General features: G+C 42.0%; 1 protein-coding gene across 5 annotated transcripts in view; it reads left to right on the top strand.

Moving 5' to 3' along the window:
• NUP93 (nucleoporin 93) overlaps positions 1-20,669 on the top strand; it is a 93,852-nt gene that overhangs the window by 38,813 nt on the left and 34,370 nt on the right. For 2 of the 5 annotated variants that reach the window (XM_080645862.1, XM_080645861.1), the window contains one exon: positions 15,926-15,988. In XM_080645862.1, the coding sequence (XP_080501988.1) occupies positions 15,926-15,988 (63 nt within the window). Of the gene's footprint in view, positions 1-802; positions 1,184-2,090; positions 2,784-4,502; positions 4,581-15,925; positions 15,989-20,669 lie in introns of those variants that run through there. The other 3 variants (XM_080645863.1, XM_080645864.1, XM_080645865.1) reach the window with 3 other exon arrangements.

Raw genomic sequence — 20,669 nt, 5'->3', positions numbered from 1 at the left:
AGTCTTTAAGTTTCAGGCTGTACATTAAAACATGGAGGGAAAAATCTCCTCCTGAGGAACACTTTTAAAAACTATTAAGTATAATGGGAATATTCATTACTTACACATCATATATTTCCCCCCCTAAATGTTGTATAAAGAAGTGACAGTTGAGCTGAGCATATGTTAATAAAAGGTCTGCATTTCCCTGTGTCACTGACAGTTTCATTGGCTGTATATTCCTGAGATGCAAATAACCTCGTTTCTGTTCAAAGCTATAATTAATCTGAATAGTTATTTAAACAGTATCAAAACCTTTTAACTACTGAGAGGCCAAACATTTAAGATGGTGAATTTGCTGTTCTGTGTGGAGGACGGTGCAGTTGATGAGGGCGCAGTCATCTGAGATGCTTGTGTATGTTGGAGCTACACATTCTGTAGGCTAAAATGGCAGAATCTGCCTGCTGCTGTATAAAATCTTTTAACTACCATTTATTTTAGCATCATGGCATGTGCAAATTCCTGCTGCTCAGTTACGGGACCAGCTTCACAACTGGGGTAACAATCTGTGGCTACAGCACTGCATCACAATGCAGCAAATGCATTTTCCACATTAACCAGACATGACAGCTGAAGCGATTTCTAACCATGCAAGATGTCGGAAGTCATCAAAAATTCACATCAGAGTAATTGCAGTAGCTTGGGTCGGGGGGGGGGAAAAAGTATCATAGCATTTCTTGCCTACATGTTGTCTCTCCCCCTCTTAAATCTTAACTTGGTACAGTCCGTTAACAATAAAATACCCTTCAGTAACCTATAAACTGTTACTCCCATCAGTTTGTGCCTTCAAACTGATGGCTGACTTCTCTGAATTTGTGTAGAGCAGAAGGAATGATGATGCTGTGCCCTGGGGGCTGCAAGGCACCCTTTTCCCAGGGGCCCTGCAATCTCATTGTCTAATTGGACTATTTAGTGCTTCAGTCATGTCAACATTTGCAGGGTGTTCTCTTTTCCTTTTTCTTCTTTCTCTCTCTCCTCTCTTCTCTCTTCCTCCCCCTCTTCCCCCCTCCACTTTTGGCTGTTCAGAGTGGGAAAAACTTGAGCACTGGTTCTAACAGAGCTCATCCCACACAGAAGGAATGGAAGAGCTGCAGTGACCAACAGCAGCCACCGGTCTGGAACTCCTTAAATTTGAGAGCTGCAGGTAGGATTGCCTTTGCCTGTGTTTGTAAAGAAATGAAAATAAATGCACCTAGTAAACAGAGTGACAGCACGTTGTAGTACCTCTGGAAGACAGGGTCTTGGTCTGTTTAAAATGTTGAGAAAAATTCAGAGGCATTTAACTTGTTTGATAGAAAAAGTACTTGATTCTCCTGAGAATTGTTCAGATTTGTGCCTTGTCATTCTAATATTTTTCTTTTAAAAAAAAATCTGTTGGGTGGGGCAGAGAGGTATTTGCTTAGAGATTTAAATGTTTATTTAGGATTTTTGCAGACTTCATCTTTAAGTGGGGACTTTCTTTAGGATTCTTTTAAAAAGATGCATGTGAAGTGCAATTCTTATTTGAGATAAAATATTAAAGTAGAACTTCTTTTCATTGCTAAAACCAGATCCTTCTTTGGGATTGTAGATGACTGTGTGTGTGTGTGTGTGTGTGTGTGTGTGTGTGTGTGTGTGTGTGTAGGATACCTTACCAAGGAATTCAGTCATTTATATTTTGTTACAGGGAAAAAGTACTATTGGAACTAGAGATATCTGGAATTATCTCCCAGGAAATGCTTTAGCATAAGGCTTTACATGAAAAAGAAATAGTAACATCAAAGATGTGGATTCTTAAAGTTACTTTACTTTTTAAAATTCATCCTCGCAAGAGTATGCTATGAGTACTTTAAATATATTTCAGATCGTTTGGTGTAGAGAATGTGATTTGTGTAAGTGAAATGAAAACTTCCTAAGTCATGCAAGCATTATCCAGAGGGTAATAAAATTGTAAATGTTGCCTATAACACTTTTAATGCCTTGAGTAATATCAGAGATAAAATGCTTTTAATTCAGCATTAAAAAGCAGCTTTCTTGTTGTATATGCATATTACAATGACGCATAGCTTTTTATCGCAGGAATGTATTTGTGTCATGGGACCAGTAAGGTCTGGACTTCTTTCCTCAATGGGGACTTGGAAATTGCTCACCTAGTTGAGAGGTTTAGCTGCCTTCGGAGGTGTGGGACTTTCTGTACTCTTAACAATAGGAAGACTTGAGGAGCTGTCAAACGGGGAATGGAGGAGGGCTGCTCAGGGAAGGGAGAGGGACTGAGAATTTAGCTTGTCTGGGTGTTGGAGGTCTGGATTTACCCAAGACCAGGATCCTTTAAAACTCTGACCCAGCGCAGCATTGCAAAGAATTGATTTCTGAGATGAGACAATGAGCTGTGGTTTGCATTTTGTAAAGATGGAGGAAACCTCTCACACTGACCCTGTATGGGAGATGACTCAATTATCCATGCCCGGTACAGTTGCAAATTATTTTCCTTTGTCTGAAGTGGGTGGATGCCAGCGCCTTCATCAGAGCTCCTTAATTTAATGTATGGAAAATGTCTCAGCCACCATTTTTAACAATTAGCTGTATCACGGTTGAGGTGAGCTGGGTTCTGAAGGCAGCTGCAGGGCCATTTCATTTACATTAGGTCTGTGCCACGAGAGCTTTGTTACTGTAAAACTCAGAAATGAATTTGCACACTGCATACAAGAGTTCTCTGGGAGGGTGGAGAACATTCCCTGGAAGAAAATGGAATCCTTTTGTCTACAGTAAGTATTTCTCATACTCATATAGCTGTGAGAGGTTGAAAAATTGCCTTTGGTTGAATGGGCAAAAAAGACTTTAAAATGAATGCTGCAAATGCTAAAGGTGTAACAAAGGTTCTTGGATACATTCTTTTATGTATGTGTTAGAAACCAAGTGTGATATATATACTTGAAATATAGGTTTTATTGAAGATTTTAACACATGCTTTTAATTAACTATGCATTGTTAATTTAAGGTAATGAGAGGTATGAATTTATCACTAGTCAAAGATGAAAATGACACTTGAGAGAAAAAAGAAATCTAAATATGGTATATTTAAAAGAGTTCAGGCTTCTTTTCACTGTCTTTTACAGTCAGTTTATTTTCCATTCCTAAAGAAAATTGCTGGATTTTAGGTGGTTTTTGTTGCTGTTGTTGTTTATTTTTAAGAAAATATTTTCATGATCTGTAACAGCTGATTAAAATATACAAGAAAAAACGTTTTAACAAGACAAGATTTTGCCCTGAAAGATCAATAGATTGGGGCTCTCATTCACTAATGAGGATAATTTTTAGTGCCTTCTGTTTAATTTCATTTCAAACTACTTGTGGAAAACTCTTGTTTGTAATTGTAAGCTTAGAAATCTTGATTTTTAAAATTAATTGGATTTGACTGGGCTAATTCCTTTGTTCCTTCATGCTGTTACTTAGAGGAAACAAGTGGATTTTAACTTTGATTTGTGTGTTTATCTTTTTAAAGGTACTTAACCCTCAAGATTTATAGTAAGCGTATATTTAGAGTAAACTGTACCATGAAGAATTTGCTCAAAAGGCTGTAGTAGCTGTTCCAGGAGTTGAATCTTCACAGAATGGTTATTGGAGAAGCCTTTTAACTTGATATCAGATTTATAAAACAGCTGTTCTTCCAGGTCTGGTGGCACTAGCTGTTGTTCACCGTATTCACTGAGTGCTGTTTTCTAATTAATAGATGCTCTTGAAACCAGAGAGGAGGATTTTCACATCAGTCTTTTCATTGAAATCGAAGGCTCAGTTGTCCTGTTTAGAATCCTACAAAGATTCCATAAAGCTTGCAGAAATCTTATTTATGTTTGCATCATAAAAGCCTAGATCTCTGTATATTTTTTTAACCCCAAGAGGGACATTTAGTATATTAATTGTTTAGATACATGGTATATAGATACATAAAATGCGAAAGGAGTCTTTCTCCTTAGATTTTATAAGGCTTGCACTTGAAATAAAAGTGTGAGGGCAGCAAATTAGAACTCCATTTTACTTGCAGCTTTGCGTGCATAAAATGTTTGGTTGGATGGCATGAGAGGTGTCAGCCTGCCTTTGAAATTTCTACACTAAAACTTGGTTGGAGATTCTGGTCAGATTTTCTTTCTCTGGTTTATGGAAGCTGTGTAGCAGGTGCTCAGGGAGACAGCAGAGGCCCAGGTGCGTCTCGTTTTCTTTGCCTCCACCATGGGCTACTCAAGTTGGGCTGCTGGGAAGAAGCTCTCCTTTCTGGTACTTGTAGGGGTTTCCCAAATCGCTTGACTCTAAGCTCGTCAGTTTTCTCATGAAATTTTAGCCTGGCTGGTAGTAAAGAGTCAGGGGCTGGCTCTTTTTGCTACAAAAAAAAAAAAAAAAAAAATGTATTCAGAGCAAACCTTTGAATGCTCTGGCAGTGAGTGGCATCATGTAGATAAGCAAGCATGCCTGCCGGCCCGCTAGGACGCATCGTGGTGGCACTAAGATGGCAGTGAGGAGGAAAGGAAATGGCGGCACCAGGAGCTCTGTGCCAGAGGTGACCGCACGTGAGTTATCTTCCTTCAGTCTAGTTTGAAGTCACCCTTGTAACACTGTCTTGCCAATTTGCAGCAGCTACTTTTTATTCTGTTGGAAGATAGAAATTTTGAGATGTTCCTGAAGTAAAGACTTAATTAGCATTTATATCTAGATAGCTTCCGATGAATGCTTTTAAGAAATTGTTGGCAAATATGACTAAAGTAAAATTTTAAACAGATATTTTATATCAGCACTTCTGCAATCCATTGCTTTGTGCTTCCTTGTTCTTTTTTAAAATGTAGAAAGTTACTCTTTCCAGTGTAAGATGGATATTCAGAAAACAAGACAGGATGCTGCTCCTTTATGCAAGATGAAACTAGCATTCCTATGAGAATGTTATTCATGTTTGATTCTGATTTTCATTCTCATTCTTTGTGGGTTTGGTAATTTTATATATAAAATATATGTCTGCTGCTTTCAAAACCAAAGTTGATTGTATTTCTTTTGTGGTTCAAGGTGCGGATTATTTTGGAAGTGAACTATAGCTATAGTGTTAGTGACTGTGCTAATTTCTTACCTGTTCCCACCTGTCATGGAGTTGGAATTTCTGGAGCTGGCCTTAGAGTTTTTGTAGTACAATCAGCTCATCTTACAGTTAGGTGAAGCAAGGTTTACTGTAGTTAAACAACCTTTCTCAAGGTCACAAATTGGAAAACAGTCAATTTTGCCCTAAATCCAGGCCACCTGACTCCTGGTCTGTGCTGTGCCTCTGTCTGCATTTGACTCCATCTTTCTTTCTGTGGGTTTACTGGTAACTGATAGATCTATGGGTTGAGCTTGCCAAAAATGACTCATTGAGCTGTGTATGGAGTCTTCCTGGGCCTGTGTGGTAGTAGATGATATGCATTTATAAATTTATCACCTATAAACAAACATTTAAAAATAAGATATACTGCCTAGCTGGTTTGGCTCAGTGGATAGAGTGTTGGCCTGTGGACTGAAGGGTCCCGGGTTTGATTCCGGTCAAGGGCATGTACCTGGGTTGCAGGCTCCCAGCCCTGGTCGGGGGCATGCAGGAGGCAACTAATAGATGTGTCTCTCTCACATTGGTGTTTCTCTCTGTCTCTCCCTTTCCCTTCTACTCTCTAAAAATCAATGAAAAAAATATACTAAGATGAGGATTAAAAAAAAAAAAAAAGATAAACCTGCAGGTCAAGTTTTTAGGTCCATTGTGTTGGCTGGACATGAAGGGCGAAAGTCTCCTGGGAGGGGCAAGGGCGTACATTCATCTGTTCTGAGCAGGGATGGAGTGGGCATTCTGATGTGCCCTTTGACTCTAGGTGTGCGGGTGCCACAGCGCAGGGTCTATCCTCCTCCTCCTATATGGATGGGCTGGGTGAAAGGTCTTAGTTCCCTTCAGTTTCGGGCAGTTTGTATTTGACAAATGGTCTTGCCCTCTCTCCTCCTGTTGCTTGTGTTTGTCACTCCCGCTAAGCAGTGTTTTGAGTTTTCTGTACCCGTGGTGACATTGGTGAGTGGTTCCTCCTGCAGTATGACAGGGTAAAGTTAGCTCTGACAGGGTGAAGTCAGAACGTTTGCAAACTTAATGAAGGTTTGGAGAGAGTGTGAAATCCCAAGTACTGTTAGCAGAGGAATACCGTGACAAATTACATTTAAGACAGTGGGAAGCTATAAAAGAGAAGGACTCTTGTTTGTTTTTCTTGTTTGTTTTACTGGTCTCCAGACAAATACATTAAAATAAAAAAAGAATTTCTGAACTAGAAGAAACTGCAGGGAAAGCAGAGTGCCCTTTGCTGTGACAGCCATGATGATCAGTGCTCCAGTCCCATCAGCATAAGCTGTGCTGCATCGCGGGAGGAGCTGTGATTTTCGACTGCAATGTACATGACTGACACCGTGTACCAGCGGGGAATTAATGTGGCACGTGGTGCCCAAACGTTGTCTTGACTAATAGCGCTCCTTGTGCTTGCTAAATAGAGCTCGAGGCTTAATCCTGAGCTCTGTAGAAACCAGCCTGGCAAAAACAGCTTAGCTCCCACCTGAGGGGCTGGGAGAACACCCTCTCCTATCTGCCCTTCTTACAGCCCCAAATCTTGCTTTTGTTTCCTGAACCCAAAGGGAAAGGACACTAGATCTGACAAAGCAGGGGATCTGTGGGTTTGTTTGTTTAAAAAAGAATACAGGGTTGTTTTAATGAGTTGTCCTCGAGTGGGTTTGGGGGGCAGTGGAGGGGATGTTGGTACAATGAAGGCCATTATTGATGCATTTCCATTTCTTTTATACTGCAACGCAGTTTTAGTACCCAAAGTTCTTTGAATGTGGACTAATCCATCTTCAAGATGGGAATCAGTTCCTCAAAGACATATTAGAGCATTTCTTATTGTCCCTTAATGTAGCCTCTTTAACTTCCCATCACGTTAGAGTGGCTATGGCATTAATGTTTTTTAGATCTGTGTGTACCTTTGTGTGCGGAGAGGGTTCTGCTGCTGCTCTTTGAACCCAAGCATATTTTGGCACACTGCAGTTCCATTTGCAAAGCTAGATTGGAAAGTTTTCTCTTCAGAATCTTCCCTGATCTTGTGTCCCCCCAAATTAGCCCTAGCAAGTATGTTGGCTTGGGGTGGGGGGGGGGGTGGCAGGGAGAAGATAAAATGCTTGGAGTTGCTGTCCTTGCTTTCTCCCATGGGGCCACCTCAGCAGTCTGGGAGCAGTTGGCTGGCTGCGGTCCCTCCCCCTTTCTTGGCTCCTAGTGTTCTGCGCCCTGAGCCCCCCACCCCCCCCCCCACCCCAGTTCCAGGAGTGGAGTGGTGGAGAGGATGGCCGGCACAAGCCCAGCCCTGCAGCTTAGTACTCTGCTGCATGATGGCCCCTCTCACTAGGGTGCAGGCTCTGGCTAGTTTCTTTTGGAAGTGGTGAGGTATTAGCATTGAGAAATCACATCCTCTCCCCAGACCTGGTGACCAGCAGGGAGAACTGCTTACTTACCTGGAAGATTATCCAGGCCTCCTTGGATTTGGGAGGACGGGGAGTTTTGCTGGAAAGCATTTTCCCCCACTCGTGCCCAACTGTCTATCATTTATTATTTTATTCATTTATATTATTCCCTTACTACTTGCTTCCCCTCTACATGGGGTCTCCTACCCAGTGACTGAGCTGGATAGATTGCCTTTCTTTCCTGGACGGCCAGAGATAGGTAGCAGATAACAGGAATGCCTTGGGCCCCCTAAAAGGGGCAGAAATGGCTTTGCAGCAATAGCACAAGAGACTTAAATGGCCCTCCCAAGGATGCAGCCCTAGCCTGATGCTTTGTCGTAGAGATAAGAAGAGGCACCTAGTAGTTATGTACTCACATTTTGTTGACAAAGGAGGTGTGCTACCTCCACCCCTGCACCCCTTCCTCCTGTACCACAGCAATGGCACATCTTCATTCTCAAGGATGACTTTCCCTTCTGGGTCATTTCTTGACCCAATGCTGAAAATCTTGGAAAGTTGGTGTGTGTTTTTTGCTATAAGATCCTCCCTCCCTTCCTTTTCTTCCATTTTTGTTGGGATGGGGACGATAATAGGGAGGGGTTCACAAAAGGCAGTTAGATGGACTCACATGAATGGCTTTCTCAAAGGCGGGTGGCTTTTTCTACAAGGCTCAGGTGAGGTGGAATTGTATCATGGCTATATTGTATGGTATGTCCTTGAAGGGATCAGGTGTGCCAATTAATGCTGGTCCCGGAGGAGGCATTTTTCTGAGCCATGTATTCTTGGGTGTAGAATTTTCTTGCACACTTTGGGTTTTCTTCATTCTGAGAATTTGTAGACCATCCTGTAAACAAATTTGAGTTATGGAGAGCAAGTGATTCATTTTACCTTAATGAACCAAAAGCCATCACATATGTTTGTGACCCTTTGTTTAGCCCAGGAGCAGAAACCATGTACAAAATGGGACCCTGCAGCTTGGCAGGGACAGATGGCCTGGTGCCCATGCAGCACCGTGTTATAGAGCCAGGGTCTGCCACCTGTGGCTCCAGAGCTGCCTGCGGGCCGATGGATATGCAGAGCTGGCAAATGGTGGGACTCCACAGCCACTCTTGCAGGGTCTGCTGCCACCTGCTGCATGAGAGCAGCGAGGCTTTTGCGTAAGGGCACAGTGAGAAGTCATACAGCAGCCTTAAAAATGGATTACAGTTGGCGATGTCAGCTCTGCCAGCTTAGCACTGCCTTCTGCAGGGGTAGTTTTAAAGACAGATATTTTAATTCAATCTGTGAACAAATTATTTAAAATATTATTTATTATTATTTTTTATATATTTTTTTTTTTTGCAGAAAACAAGCAGTGGGGCTTACTCTAAATATCTGAGTGGGAGAATAAAGCCTTGATTTGCTATTCAGTTTGTATTCCTTGCAAAAGGAGATTCATTCTCTCGTGGGCCTTTTTAAAAATATATATATTTTTATTGATTTCAGAAAGAAAGGGAGAGGGGAGATAGAATCATCAATGATGAGAGATTCATTGATCAGCTGCCTCCTGCACACCCCCCACTGGGGATTGAGCCCGCAACCCAGGCATGTGCCCTTGACCGGAATCGAACCTGGGACCCTTCAGTCTGCAGGCCGACGCTCTATCCACTGAGCCAAATAGGCTAGGGCTCTCGTGGGCCTTTTAAGCTGACATCTTATGTATTCTTATTTTATTACATTAAATATTGGTCTAAGATAATAGACGTGCTATAAACAATGTAAAAGCTTCCCAAATCCTGAAAATGCCCTGGTTTTAAAATTTCTCTCTTCATCTTTTGGGTTTTATCGACAATGAACATCTCTTCCGCCTGAGAAATTCCTTGACGTGCTCTCTGCAGGCACCACAAAGGGAGCTAATAAAGAGTGTCCACACCATCTGATAAGCCCGGGGCTCCCAGGACCACAGGATTTCTGTGTGCTCATCTGAAAACAGTATCTTGCTTTGTCCTTCCTCACCTTCTCCTGAAGTAACCATTTACCTTCGTAAAAATTTCACCCAAGAGAAGGTTGCAGAAGAGGTCCTTCGTTCAGAAATTGGGAGGGAGGTTTGGGAGAGGTTACGGGAGTAGGCATTTTCCTGAGAAGGAGTTGAAGCAAAATAATGGATATAACTCACGCTGTCTTTAGGGAAATTGGACATTTCTCATTCACCGCCTGAAGATCTAATGAATACTTACAAGTGCGTATTGGAATTCTTGTTTCATCTTGGAGCAGACCCTCTTCGTTATTCTGTGTTTGTTTTTTAAGTTTTTTTCCTCTGCTTATTTTTCACTCCGTCTTATTGCTGTCCTAGCTATTGCTTGTATCTCGGCAATAACCACAATGACCATTTTCTACTGTTACTGCTTTCAATTGTTAACATTATTTGATTTGGAATGTTGGTTACAGGTTTCCTATTTTGTATATAGTGTATGTGTTAAATGAGAGAGGATACAAGACTTTTATTGCTCCCACCATGTGTTTTTATCTTATGTCAGATTCCTTCTGGCACAAATGCTGGCCTGCTGTGGGTGCCTCACTTTCAGTTTTGACAGAGTGGATTGCCATTTGGTCTCTTGAAGAGGAAGAGGCATGGAATGGCCTTTTTGTTTTTTTGAGAGCCATGTAAACTGTGGCTTTTGCTTTGTGGGGCCACCTTAGACTCATTATTTTATCTTTTTCCATTTTATTTTTTAATGCTGATCAGGAAATGTGTGTTCTTCCATTCAAACCGTTTATGTAACTAACAAATCACTTATTTGTAGTAGGTGGGAAACAGACATGTGAAAGAATCAGTGTCGGCTTTTATTGCTTTGTTATTTTCCTCACTGAAGTGTATCCTGAAATTTTTCTCATAGAGACCCTTATTTTTTACAGTTCTCACTTTTGGAAAGCAAATAAGCTAAGAGAATTTGGCCATTTGACAAAAACAAACATCCTTTTGCTCATTCTCTTTTTCTGCAGTAGGCATTAGCTGCCACTTGTCTTCTGGAACCCAAAGTCGGCAAGATGATTAAAAATGGTGCATTTTTATGCCCGTCTTTCTCAACCTGAGCTATTTTAAAGCCAGCTTGGCGGCCAGGTCCTTGAGATGTGACCACACATTTGATAGGCAAATCGACTTACCTTGCCGTTACATTCTGGGTTGTTCTCAGCCAGTATACATTGCAAGGTAGCCCACTTCCTCTGTTAAAGATGGAACATGTAACTGAGTATATTGCTTGGACAGGTGTACGGTGTTTATTGTTCCATGGCAATAAATATTAATATTTTGGAATGCTACAGAGTTGACATTTAGAGCAGTAATTGCCAGCTCTTTTGCCTGTGACCCATAGAAAGAAATACATTTTATGGAATAACCCACTTCATACATACACATAAGTATATGTAATTGAAAGAAAAGTTCCACAACACAGTATTTACCCATACCAAATATCTCTGTAGTATTCTATTTCATTTAAAAAATTGCTGGTTGATTTCGTGATCCAATTATGGGTCCTGACCCACATTTTGAACAGCACTGTTGTAAAGAAATGCCAAAAACTTTACTATGTGAAGTAGGAGGAAGAAAGGAATAAATAAATAAATAACGCAAGCATTACATCTGTTTATCCACTGTGAAAAGCGGTTAGAAAATTTGGATTTTAAGTCTGAGCTTTGCTACTTATAAACCAGGTGATCTTAATATCATTTGAGAGTTGGTAGAAGCTCTGGAAACCATCAACAGTTTTTTAAATGTTTAATCTATTTTTTAAGTTAAAGAACATTTTTTAATTTTTCAATTACAGTTGACATACAGTATTATATTAGTTTCAGATTAGACATTTATATAATTTACAAAGTGATCACCCCGGTAAGTCTAGTACGAACCTATATTAAGAACACACTTTGAAGTATGGTCCAGTTAAGTCGTATTGAGAGAGAGTCTAGAATTAGGTTAAAGGTGAGGCCTATAACCAGATGTGTGTAACAAAGATGTAGAACACAGTAATCACCATACCCATGGGGGTTAGCTCCTATTAGTACTGGTTTAAGGGTTAGTATTCTCTGAGCCTTCAACTTCATCATCTATAAAGGGTAACTAATAACTGATGAAGAAAACCAATTTAAGGCTTTTTTGCTCCCCTCCTGGACTCTCCTTTTAGAGATAAAAAGGTTTTTCTTTGAAGTTTACTTAGATACCCTAAGTATCTCAGAAACGGTTGGTCTCTTGAGAGTTAAAACTCTTGAGAGTTAAAATTCTGCCTCTGCCTCTGCCTCTTCCTGGTGGGGGGAACCCTTGGTCACATTAAATGCTGAAATCTGTTTCTTACCTATAAAATGCAGTCGGGGGGAGGGAGAAGAGTAGGGTGATCATGTCCACTCTTCCATTTGTTAAAAGATTAGCAATACTGTCTTTGAATTGCTCAGAGCAGTGTCTGACCCTTAATTGCTTCCTGAATGGGAGCTATAATATGTGAGAGAAAGCTTGAAACCAAAACCCATTCAGGGAGCCAGTTAGAAGAGGTTCTGTTTCCAGGACTCTGGCTGTGAGGAGAAGTATACAGATGGGGACGTCAGGAGTAATTATCTCACCTAGCAGGCCTGCAGATGTCCATGGACTGTTCCTTATTGAGTAGGTCTACAGTAGAAGGGTTGGGTGGGAGCCTATGAGCAATTAAAACGTGATTGTTGGCAAGAAGAGGGGATATTAGTGATGAGGAGCGCTGAGGGTCACAGGTAGACCACTGGCATCTCTGCATGGAAGGTGAGCCTTCTCCACATGGAAGGGTGGACCTTCTCTATGACCAGGGGTCCTCACTGTGGCAGGGATCCCCACCCAGTGAGAGAAGGCACCTCTCTTCCTGCCCAGCTCACCTCTCCAGAAAACCCATTTATGATAAGTTCTAAAAGTATCTATCTGGGATGAGAGGTGTCTCACAGGACAGTTGGAAAGGAAACAGGTGGAAAAGGGAAGTTGAGGAAGAGACCTGTGGGAAGCATGGGCTGAGGCAGGTATTTTTCTGCCCAACTTTTAAATTCTTCAATTTGTTATTTTTCTTGTTGTCCTTGAAAAGAAACAGCCACTAGATGGTGCACAGATCCAGCGGTATGACTATAAATTTTAAGGTTCTTTTCAAAAGATAGTCACCAAAAATGTTTGTTTGTTTTTTAAATAAAATGTGACTTGTAGCCTATTTTAGTGTTTCATTTTAGAAAGGAATAAAGGATGAAAAATTCAAATTCTCTGTCTTTTGTGGGCTCAGTTTGTGCTGTAGAGAAAGCCTAGTTGTTGAGGTACATAATGGTAATGAATTTCTTTTTTTTTTTTTAACATTTTATTGATTTTTTACAGAGAGGAAGGGAGAGAGGAATAGAGAGTTAGCAACATCGATGAGAGAGAAACATCGATCAGCTGCCTTCTGCACACTTCCCATTGGTCATGTGCCGGCAACCAAGGTACATGCCCTTGACCGGAATCGAACCTGGGACCCTTGAGTCCGCAGGTTGACGCTCTATCCACTGAGCCAAACCGGTTCTGGTGGTAATGAATATTTTAAGGGAGAAAATAATCTGCCCAGAGCAATATCTTTTCTTCTTCTTTTTCTTTCTTAACTACTACTTAAAATTTAATTTCTTAAAAAACTTTTAGAATTTTCTTACAGTATGTTGCATTAAAACAAATGTGTCTGATTGTTGCTTTGCATTTGTGTTTTAATGGTGTGTGTATGTATGTGGGTTATATGTAGACATGGGAGCAATCAAAAGAATGGGATAGGCTGGTCATTGATTGGGAAGAGCAGAGGAAGCCCAGTGAGGGGGTGGGGCAGTTGGCATAGCCCCTCCCACCCCAACCAAAAAGAATAAAATAAGACCAGGCCTAGTCAGGTAGTGGTTATCAGCCTCCTGGCACCCTCCCCGATGTGACAGTTGGCTTCCCATAGCAGCAGCCGCCATGATAAGGTGCATCAAAGCACAATCTGTATCTGCGCTTTGTTCAGGACCAGCATTCAGTGACAGTGGTTCCATAGCTTTGTTTAGCAACTGTGACACTAAAGCTGAAGACCACTCAAGAAAGGAAATTCATAAGAAGAGTTTGTTGACTTGATGTAGTCATGTGCTGTGAAGGATATAAACAAAGTCCTTCATTATCCTTCATTAAAATCCTTCCCATCACTTCTGTCTGGCTTCCCTGCCATGGCCAGAAGCCTGGCCACAGGCTGCATGGGCAAACGGGGTCCTAGCTGTATGTGCTCTGGTTTATTGAGGCCATTGCAATGTAGGCAAGTGTGCATATTAAACCAAACTGGCTGTCTCTTCCTCACGCCACCTGTATTAAACAAGTAGCGGATGTCATCAGGCTTGAAATAGGAAACGCATGTGGCAAAACCCCAGCAGCAATGGTGAAGAAATGAATTTTGGGGTATCCCAGCCATTGACAAACAAGTGAAAAACATCCAGGCAAGTAGATCCAGGCTTCCTCAATGTTAGGAAGAAATGGAAGAATTAATTGAAAGCAACAGAGAAATAAACAGATAAATAATAAATAAATGTTCTAGGCATGAAATAAATGACCTTTTCATTAAAAAGAAAGAAAGGTAGATAGATAGATAGATAGATAGATAGAAAGGTAGATAGATAGAAATATAGATAAGGAACATTAGAGGCACTGTGACTGGCTGCGTAGCCAAAGCTATGTCTATAGCATCATACCTAATAATAGACAAACATGTAAATTGACTGTACCTCTGCTATGCCCACAGCCAATCAGAGTGAGTATGCAAATTAACCCAACAAAGATGGAGGTTAATTTGCATATGTAGGCACCCAGCAGCCTGGGTCCCGGGAACTTTCTCAGTACTCAGGTCACTCCGAGGTAGGCCACAGTGGGTCCTGAGTGACCTGGGAAGGGCCTGAGCCAGGGGGCTCCTGGGCAGGGGCGGAGCCAGGTGATCGGAAGGAGCTGGGGGTCATCTGCCCAGGCCCCAAGCCTGGGCCAGAGGCTTGAGGCCTGGGCAGGGGCAGAGCTGGGCGATCGGAGGGAGCTGGGGGGGCCCTGCCTAGGCCCCAAAGCTATAGGCCTGGCAGGGGTGTAGCTGGCAATCGGAGGGAGCTGGGGGTCCCCTGTTCAGGCCCCATGCCCCGGCCAGAGGCTTGGGGCCTGGGCAGGGGCAGAGCCGGGCGATCGGGCGATCGGAGGGAGCTGGGGGGCCCCTGTCCAGGCCCCGAGGCTTTAGGCCTTGGTAGGGGTGGAGTTGGTGATCGGAGGGAGCTGGGGGGCCCCTGCCCAGGCGGGGAGGCTTTAGGCCTTGGCAGGGGTGGAGCCAGAGATCGGAGGCCATCGGTGTGAACTACAGAGGAAACACCTTTTCTGACGGCTCATTGGCTAAGCTCCCTGTTTGCCACTGGTAATATTCTTAGTAACTTGGGTATAAGAATCCAAAAAGGTGATCTAGGGTTTTTCCACCACACTCCTGGAGAAAAAAAAAGGAAGGTCTGCTGCTGCAGGGCTAAGAAATGTCATATCCTGCCCTAGCCAGTTTGGCTCAGTGGATAATGCCTAGGCTTGCTGACCGCAGGGTCCGGGTTCGATTCTGATCAAGGGCAGGCTCCTCCCTGGCTGGGGCCCAGGTCAGGGCTCATGCAGGAGGCAACCAATCAAAGTGTCCCTCTCACTTTGATGTTTCTCTCTGTCTTTCCCTTTCTCTTCCACATTCTCTAAAAATCAATGGAAACATATCTTCAGGTGAGGATAAAAAAAGAAAGAAAGAAAGAAAGAAATGTCATATCCTATGAAAGACACATCTTGAAAATGCCTAAAGAAGGTTGTCATTTTTTCATGGTGAAGGGACTGGAGTCCGTGTTGATGAAAACACCTTGGTGGCTGCGGTGACTGGCAGTGGCTGCAGCAGCGGGGTGATGGGGCTGGTGCCTTCCCCTGATCAGCCTGGTCGCCTCAATAGGACTTCCCCTGAGGGCTCCCAGTATGTGAGAGGCGGCAGGCTGGGCTGAGGCCCCCCCCCCCCCTCCCACTGCCCGAATTTCATGCACTGGGCCCCTAGTCTATAATATGAGCCATTTAAGAATTGAAGGACACTCCTGACTGTTCACATTGTATGTTTATAGGACACGAGACTTTACTGTTTCATGGGGACTTTACCTTCTGACAATCATCATGTGCTCCCAGAATGAAAGAAACTAGGAAATGTGTATTTTAAAAAAATCTGCTTGGATATTTTTTGAGTTGAGAGAGTCTTTTGAGGGTTAAGGTGGGCAGGATGGAAGATATCCATAATGGTACTTTTTTTTTCCTTACAGTGTACTCTTGGTGTTTGGAAGGTTAATTTGAACCTAAGTTGTGTCATTTCTCCCCCTTTCATAGGGCTTCCTAAAGAATGAGAAGGACAATGCCCTGCTGTCTGCCATTGAGGAGTCCCGGAAGAGGGTAAGAAATGAGCCTAAGTGTAGATGTACAGCTGTGGTGAGGGCGGTCTTGTGTACCGGGAGCAGGTTCTGGAATATGGAGCTTGTACCCACGGCCCAGCACTCCTCCTCCCTAGACAGTGAGCTCACCAGAAGGAGTTCTGCAGGAAAACATCATGCTTGTACTTCCATGTGTATTTAGTGACTGAAATGCATCTGAAACACTGGACTATCGATTAATTATTAAATTAACCTTAAAATGTAAGGGCCAGACAATTCTTTGGTTTCGTTGTTATAGGAAAAAGTGGTATTTTGGTTTCTACTGAATCAGCAGTTCAGAGAGGCAATTATGATCATTGATAATTTCCCTCAATTTATTTTCCTTTTATCACCCAAGTTGACTTTCTATGCTACCTTTTATTTTTATTATTATTTGTATTATAGTTGACACATATTATGCTAGTTTCAGGTATATAACATGGTGATTCAGCATTTATATTCTTTATAATATAATCACCACAATAAATCTAGTAACCGGTCACCATAGATAGTTACTACAGTAATATTGACTATTTTTCCCATGCTGAACATTACATTCCTATGACTTTTTAAAAAAACGTATTTTTATTGATTTCAGAGAGGGAAGAGAGAGGGAGAGAGAGATAGAAACATCAATGATGAGAGAGGATCATTGATTGGCTGCCTCCTGCATGCCCCCCATTGGGAATCGAGCCTACAACCCGGGCATATGCCCTTGACTGGAGTTGAACCCAGGACCCTTTAGTCCACAGGCCAATGCTCTATCTACTGAGCCAAACCGGCCGGGGCCTATGACTTTTTTTTTTTAATAACTGGAGGTTTGTATCCTGTTCTCTGTATCTATGAGTCTGTTTCTGTTTTGTTTTATTTGTTGATTTGTTTTGTTTTCTTAAAGTCCACATATAAGTGTAATCACATGATATTTCTATATCTGTCTGACTTATTTTACTTCATGTAATACCCTCTAGGTCAGTGGTTCTCAACCTTTCTAATGCTGCGACCCTTTAATACAGTTCCTCATGTTGTGGTGACCCCCAACCATAAAATTATTTTCGTTGCTACTTCATAACTGTAATTTTGCTACTGTTATGAATCATAATGTAAATATCTGTGTTTTCCGATGGTCTTAGGTGACCCTGCTAGCGGTTCTCAACCCGTGTGGGTTCTCAACCACTGCTCTAGGTCCATCCACATTGTTGTAAATTGCAAGATCTCATTGTGTTTTTATTTTTTATTGATTTTTAGAAAGAGAGGAAGGGAGGAGGGAGATGAAAGAGAAACATCAAAGAGAGAGAAACATCAATCAGTTGTCTCCAGTATGCACCCTGGCTGGGGATTGAACCCAAAACCTAGGTAACCCTATGTGCCCTGATTGGGAATCGAACCCATGTCCTTCTGGTGTAAGGGACAGCGCTCCAACCAACTGAGCCACACTGGTCAGGGCAAGATCTCATTTATTTTTTTTTAAGATCTTATTCTTTATGCTGCCTTCTACATTAATGATTTCTCCAAGCTCTTGAAAAAACAAAACAAACTAGCTTGATCCTTGAAAGAGTAGTAAATAAGTCAGCCAGGACAGCCATTACAAGTGCAGCAATATTTTGCAACAAGCATTCCCTCAAGATACTCAAAGGTTGCTTATTTTACTAACATGTAAGTTATCTCTACTTGTTTCTGACAAGGATTAAAAGATAAAAACCTTTCCAAAATTTCCCATTATTGAGTAAGCTATTTTCAGGCCACCGGAGTCTTTTGGGGAGGGAGGAGGAAGATTATCAATCCTGTGGAGTTGATTCTAAAAGTGCAGCTTGTGTCCCAGCAGCGGGTGCATCTGCAAAGGCGAGCAGGGGTGAAAGAGAACTTCGTTTTGCGGTTTACTTTTATAATCCTTACATCAAGTGAAATACGTTTCTGTTTTATTTATGTAAAAAGGAATAAAAAAAAAGCTGCTTCTCAGTGTGCTGTATTAAAATGTTCCATGCAGGTAGAAGTGTCTCAGTGGGGTTGCTGTGAGATAGGGCAGCAGGGAGCTTGCTAGCTCTAATTTATAAGAAAATGTTCCAAAGGACTGACATGTTTAATTATCAGAGTAAAATGCCCTAAAATTTTATTAATTATATTTTTGGCAACAGTACTTATTTCTAGAAATAGAGAAACTCACTTGATTCGGATTTGAAAATATTTTTTAAAAATTTGTTTTTTGTTCACACTTTGAGTGAGCCACCAACTTTGATTCTCCTGCCTATACAGGACTAATAAAATTAGGACTGTCGAATGCTACCGAGCCTTATTAATCCACTTACCCTGTGGAATGCGTTTCTAGAATTGGCAGTCTCTGAACATTGTGCCATACTGAGACTAAATGTGCAGCCAGCCAAAACATTTAAGTGACATACCACAGTGCAAAATGCGTGCATATGTGTTTGTGAGGGAGACGTTCCACTGTCGGAGGCAGCCTCAGGGAGACCTTGCCCCTGGCCGGACACTGGGAAATTGCCATGAAGCAGGAGTCATTTTTCAAACAATGGCTGAGCTCCTGGCATTTTGGTGGTAATTTCATGTTTGAATAACATGCCAATGTCCTGCTTAAATGCCAAGAAAACAAGCTACGAAACCACAAATGTGTCCTATCTTTTTCCATTTGGTGCATCCCAGCAAAAACAGAACAACATTATCAGAACATATGTAGAATGTCTAAAAGCCAGCAACAGCTCAATAATAAGCGGGTGTGAAGTCAAGGCATATTGCCCTCTTCCCTTTATGAAAAAGGGGTTTGAGTGCTCCCCACCTGTTCTCAATTCAGTTGCCCAGTCCTCTCCCTGCCTTCCTTTCTTAACTGTGTTCAAAGAGCTGTATTTCCACACATAACTGCTTCGACGTTTTCTATGGTTTGTTCTGTCTTCTTTTAATTTTAGACCTTTGCATGCCCTTCCTGCTCATTCCTTCTTCTTCCCTTGGGTTTCTTTCCTTTTTGTTCCTTTTCCCTGCACCCACCTTGCCTCCAACCCCCACTGTCCTCTTCTCATGGTTTTTAGTTGAGTAGCACTGTTGATTTTCTCATGAGCTCCCCTAGTTGACATTCTCTTTGCACCTAATCCATCATGTGGATCTAAAGGGAATAGGCTGGAATAGGGCAGATGGGTGGCTGATCATTCCTGATTAGCCCACAAATTGGATGTTCCATTATCTCTAATGTAATTAAGATAAGCTGGGGGCGGCATGGTCAAGGGAAGAGAATTTTAATGTTGGGCCATTCATTTTTATTTGTGGCTTCTTATCGCACTAATGATGAGTGGAACCACAGTGCTGTTTATTCAGGTTGTGGGGTTGTTTCTAAATGAGAAGCTGGCATACCTCTCAGATCTATCTGAGGATTTGAGCCCAGAAAGCTGCCAGTTTTCAGAGTACATCCTGTATTCAAGACCCAAGAGTTCTTGGCACACAGGTGGGCAGCCTGATTTAATGGGATGGTTAATCCCCACTTGTTCTCACTCTGACCCTTACATGATGCTGGAAGTCTGCTTCCACCATCCTCATCAGCAGTATCTCTGGATGGTGTATTGTCTGTTTTCTTCCATTTCCTTTCCTACTCTGCCATTCTTGTCCGTGAGAAAAACTTTTGTGTATGTCCCGGGTTAGTGCCACAGCTTTGCCAGTGCCTCACTGGCTGTTGCGAGCTTGGAGAGCCTTGCCCCGCCTCCTTATTTCTACACACCCTGGTCCTTGTGCCTCATGGCCCTCCATTGTCCCTTGCTGAGAGAGGCTCAAGACTGAGGAGGTGGTTGGTCTGACCACTAAATAGAAAGAATTTTAGAAGAAATTGAGATTCACTTGTACACTATTTCTGTATATCTTCTAGGGAAACCCGCCTTCTCACCCCCACCTTTCTGTTCTAACATACTTCTCTCTATTCAAAATATATAGCTTTCACATATAAGTTTATTAATGTAACAAGAGAAAAAGATTTTTCTTTAACTGCTTTTTCAGTCCAGGCTAACTGGCTGGAGTGGTCCATTCCGCCTGACTCTCTGAAGAAAACTAGGTGGGACACTGTTTTTAAAGTTTGCGATAGTCATTTCTCCTTGTGTCTTCAGAATGCATATTAAAAAAGGCATCCATTGCTAGATCAAGCTTGCAAGATGTGCCAGCCTTCTTCCTAGTCATTTTTGTGCACCTCTGGTGTGCTTCTTTTTCACATTTTAATAAATAGTGGTCCATAGTCAGACATCCCATTTGTGGGAAGAGTATATGTAATTTTTCTGACCGTTTTCCAAAGCTCACGTATATGATTATTATCAGTATAAATTATCTGCATTGCCAAAAATAAAGCAGGCATTACTAATGCTCGTTCCCTGGGTGAGGCCTAATGGGATGCCAGTCTGATTGTAATCATGTTTTAGATGAAATGGCTTTTCGAAAAGTGGGATTAAGTTGATAGAAACTTGCTCTGCCAATTAAAGAATAATAGGCTAAGAATGGTCATGATTCAGTATATCTCTATAAGTTGCTTTATTTTCCTCCTCAGAGGTTTTATTTTGTCTTCTTTCCCTCCCTCTTATCCTTCCTTTCTTCTCTCTTCCATTCCCTCTTTTCTTTTCTTTCTGAATGCCTTTGTTTTGGTAACAACTGCATTGTCAGCAGTAGACAGGAGTGAGGTTTGCCAG

Source organism: Plecotus auritus (genome assembly GCF_963455305.1).
Source record: "Plecotus auritus genome assembly, chromosome: 10".
Classification (NCBI taxonomy): Eukaryota; Metazoa; Chordata; class Mammalia; order Chiroptera; family Vespertilionidae; genus Plecotus; species Plecotus auritus.
Note: the sequence above shows the minus strand (reverse complement) of the source record. Positions and strands in the feature narration are given on the sequence as shown.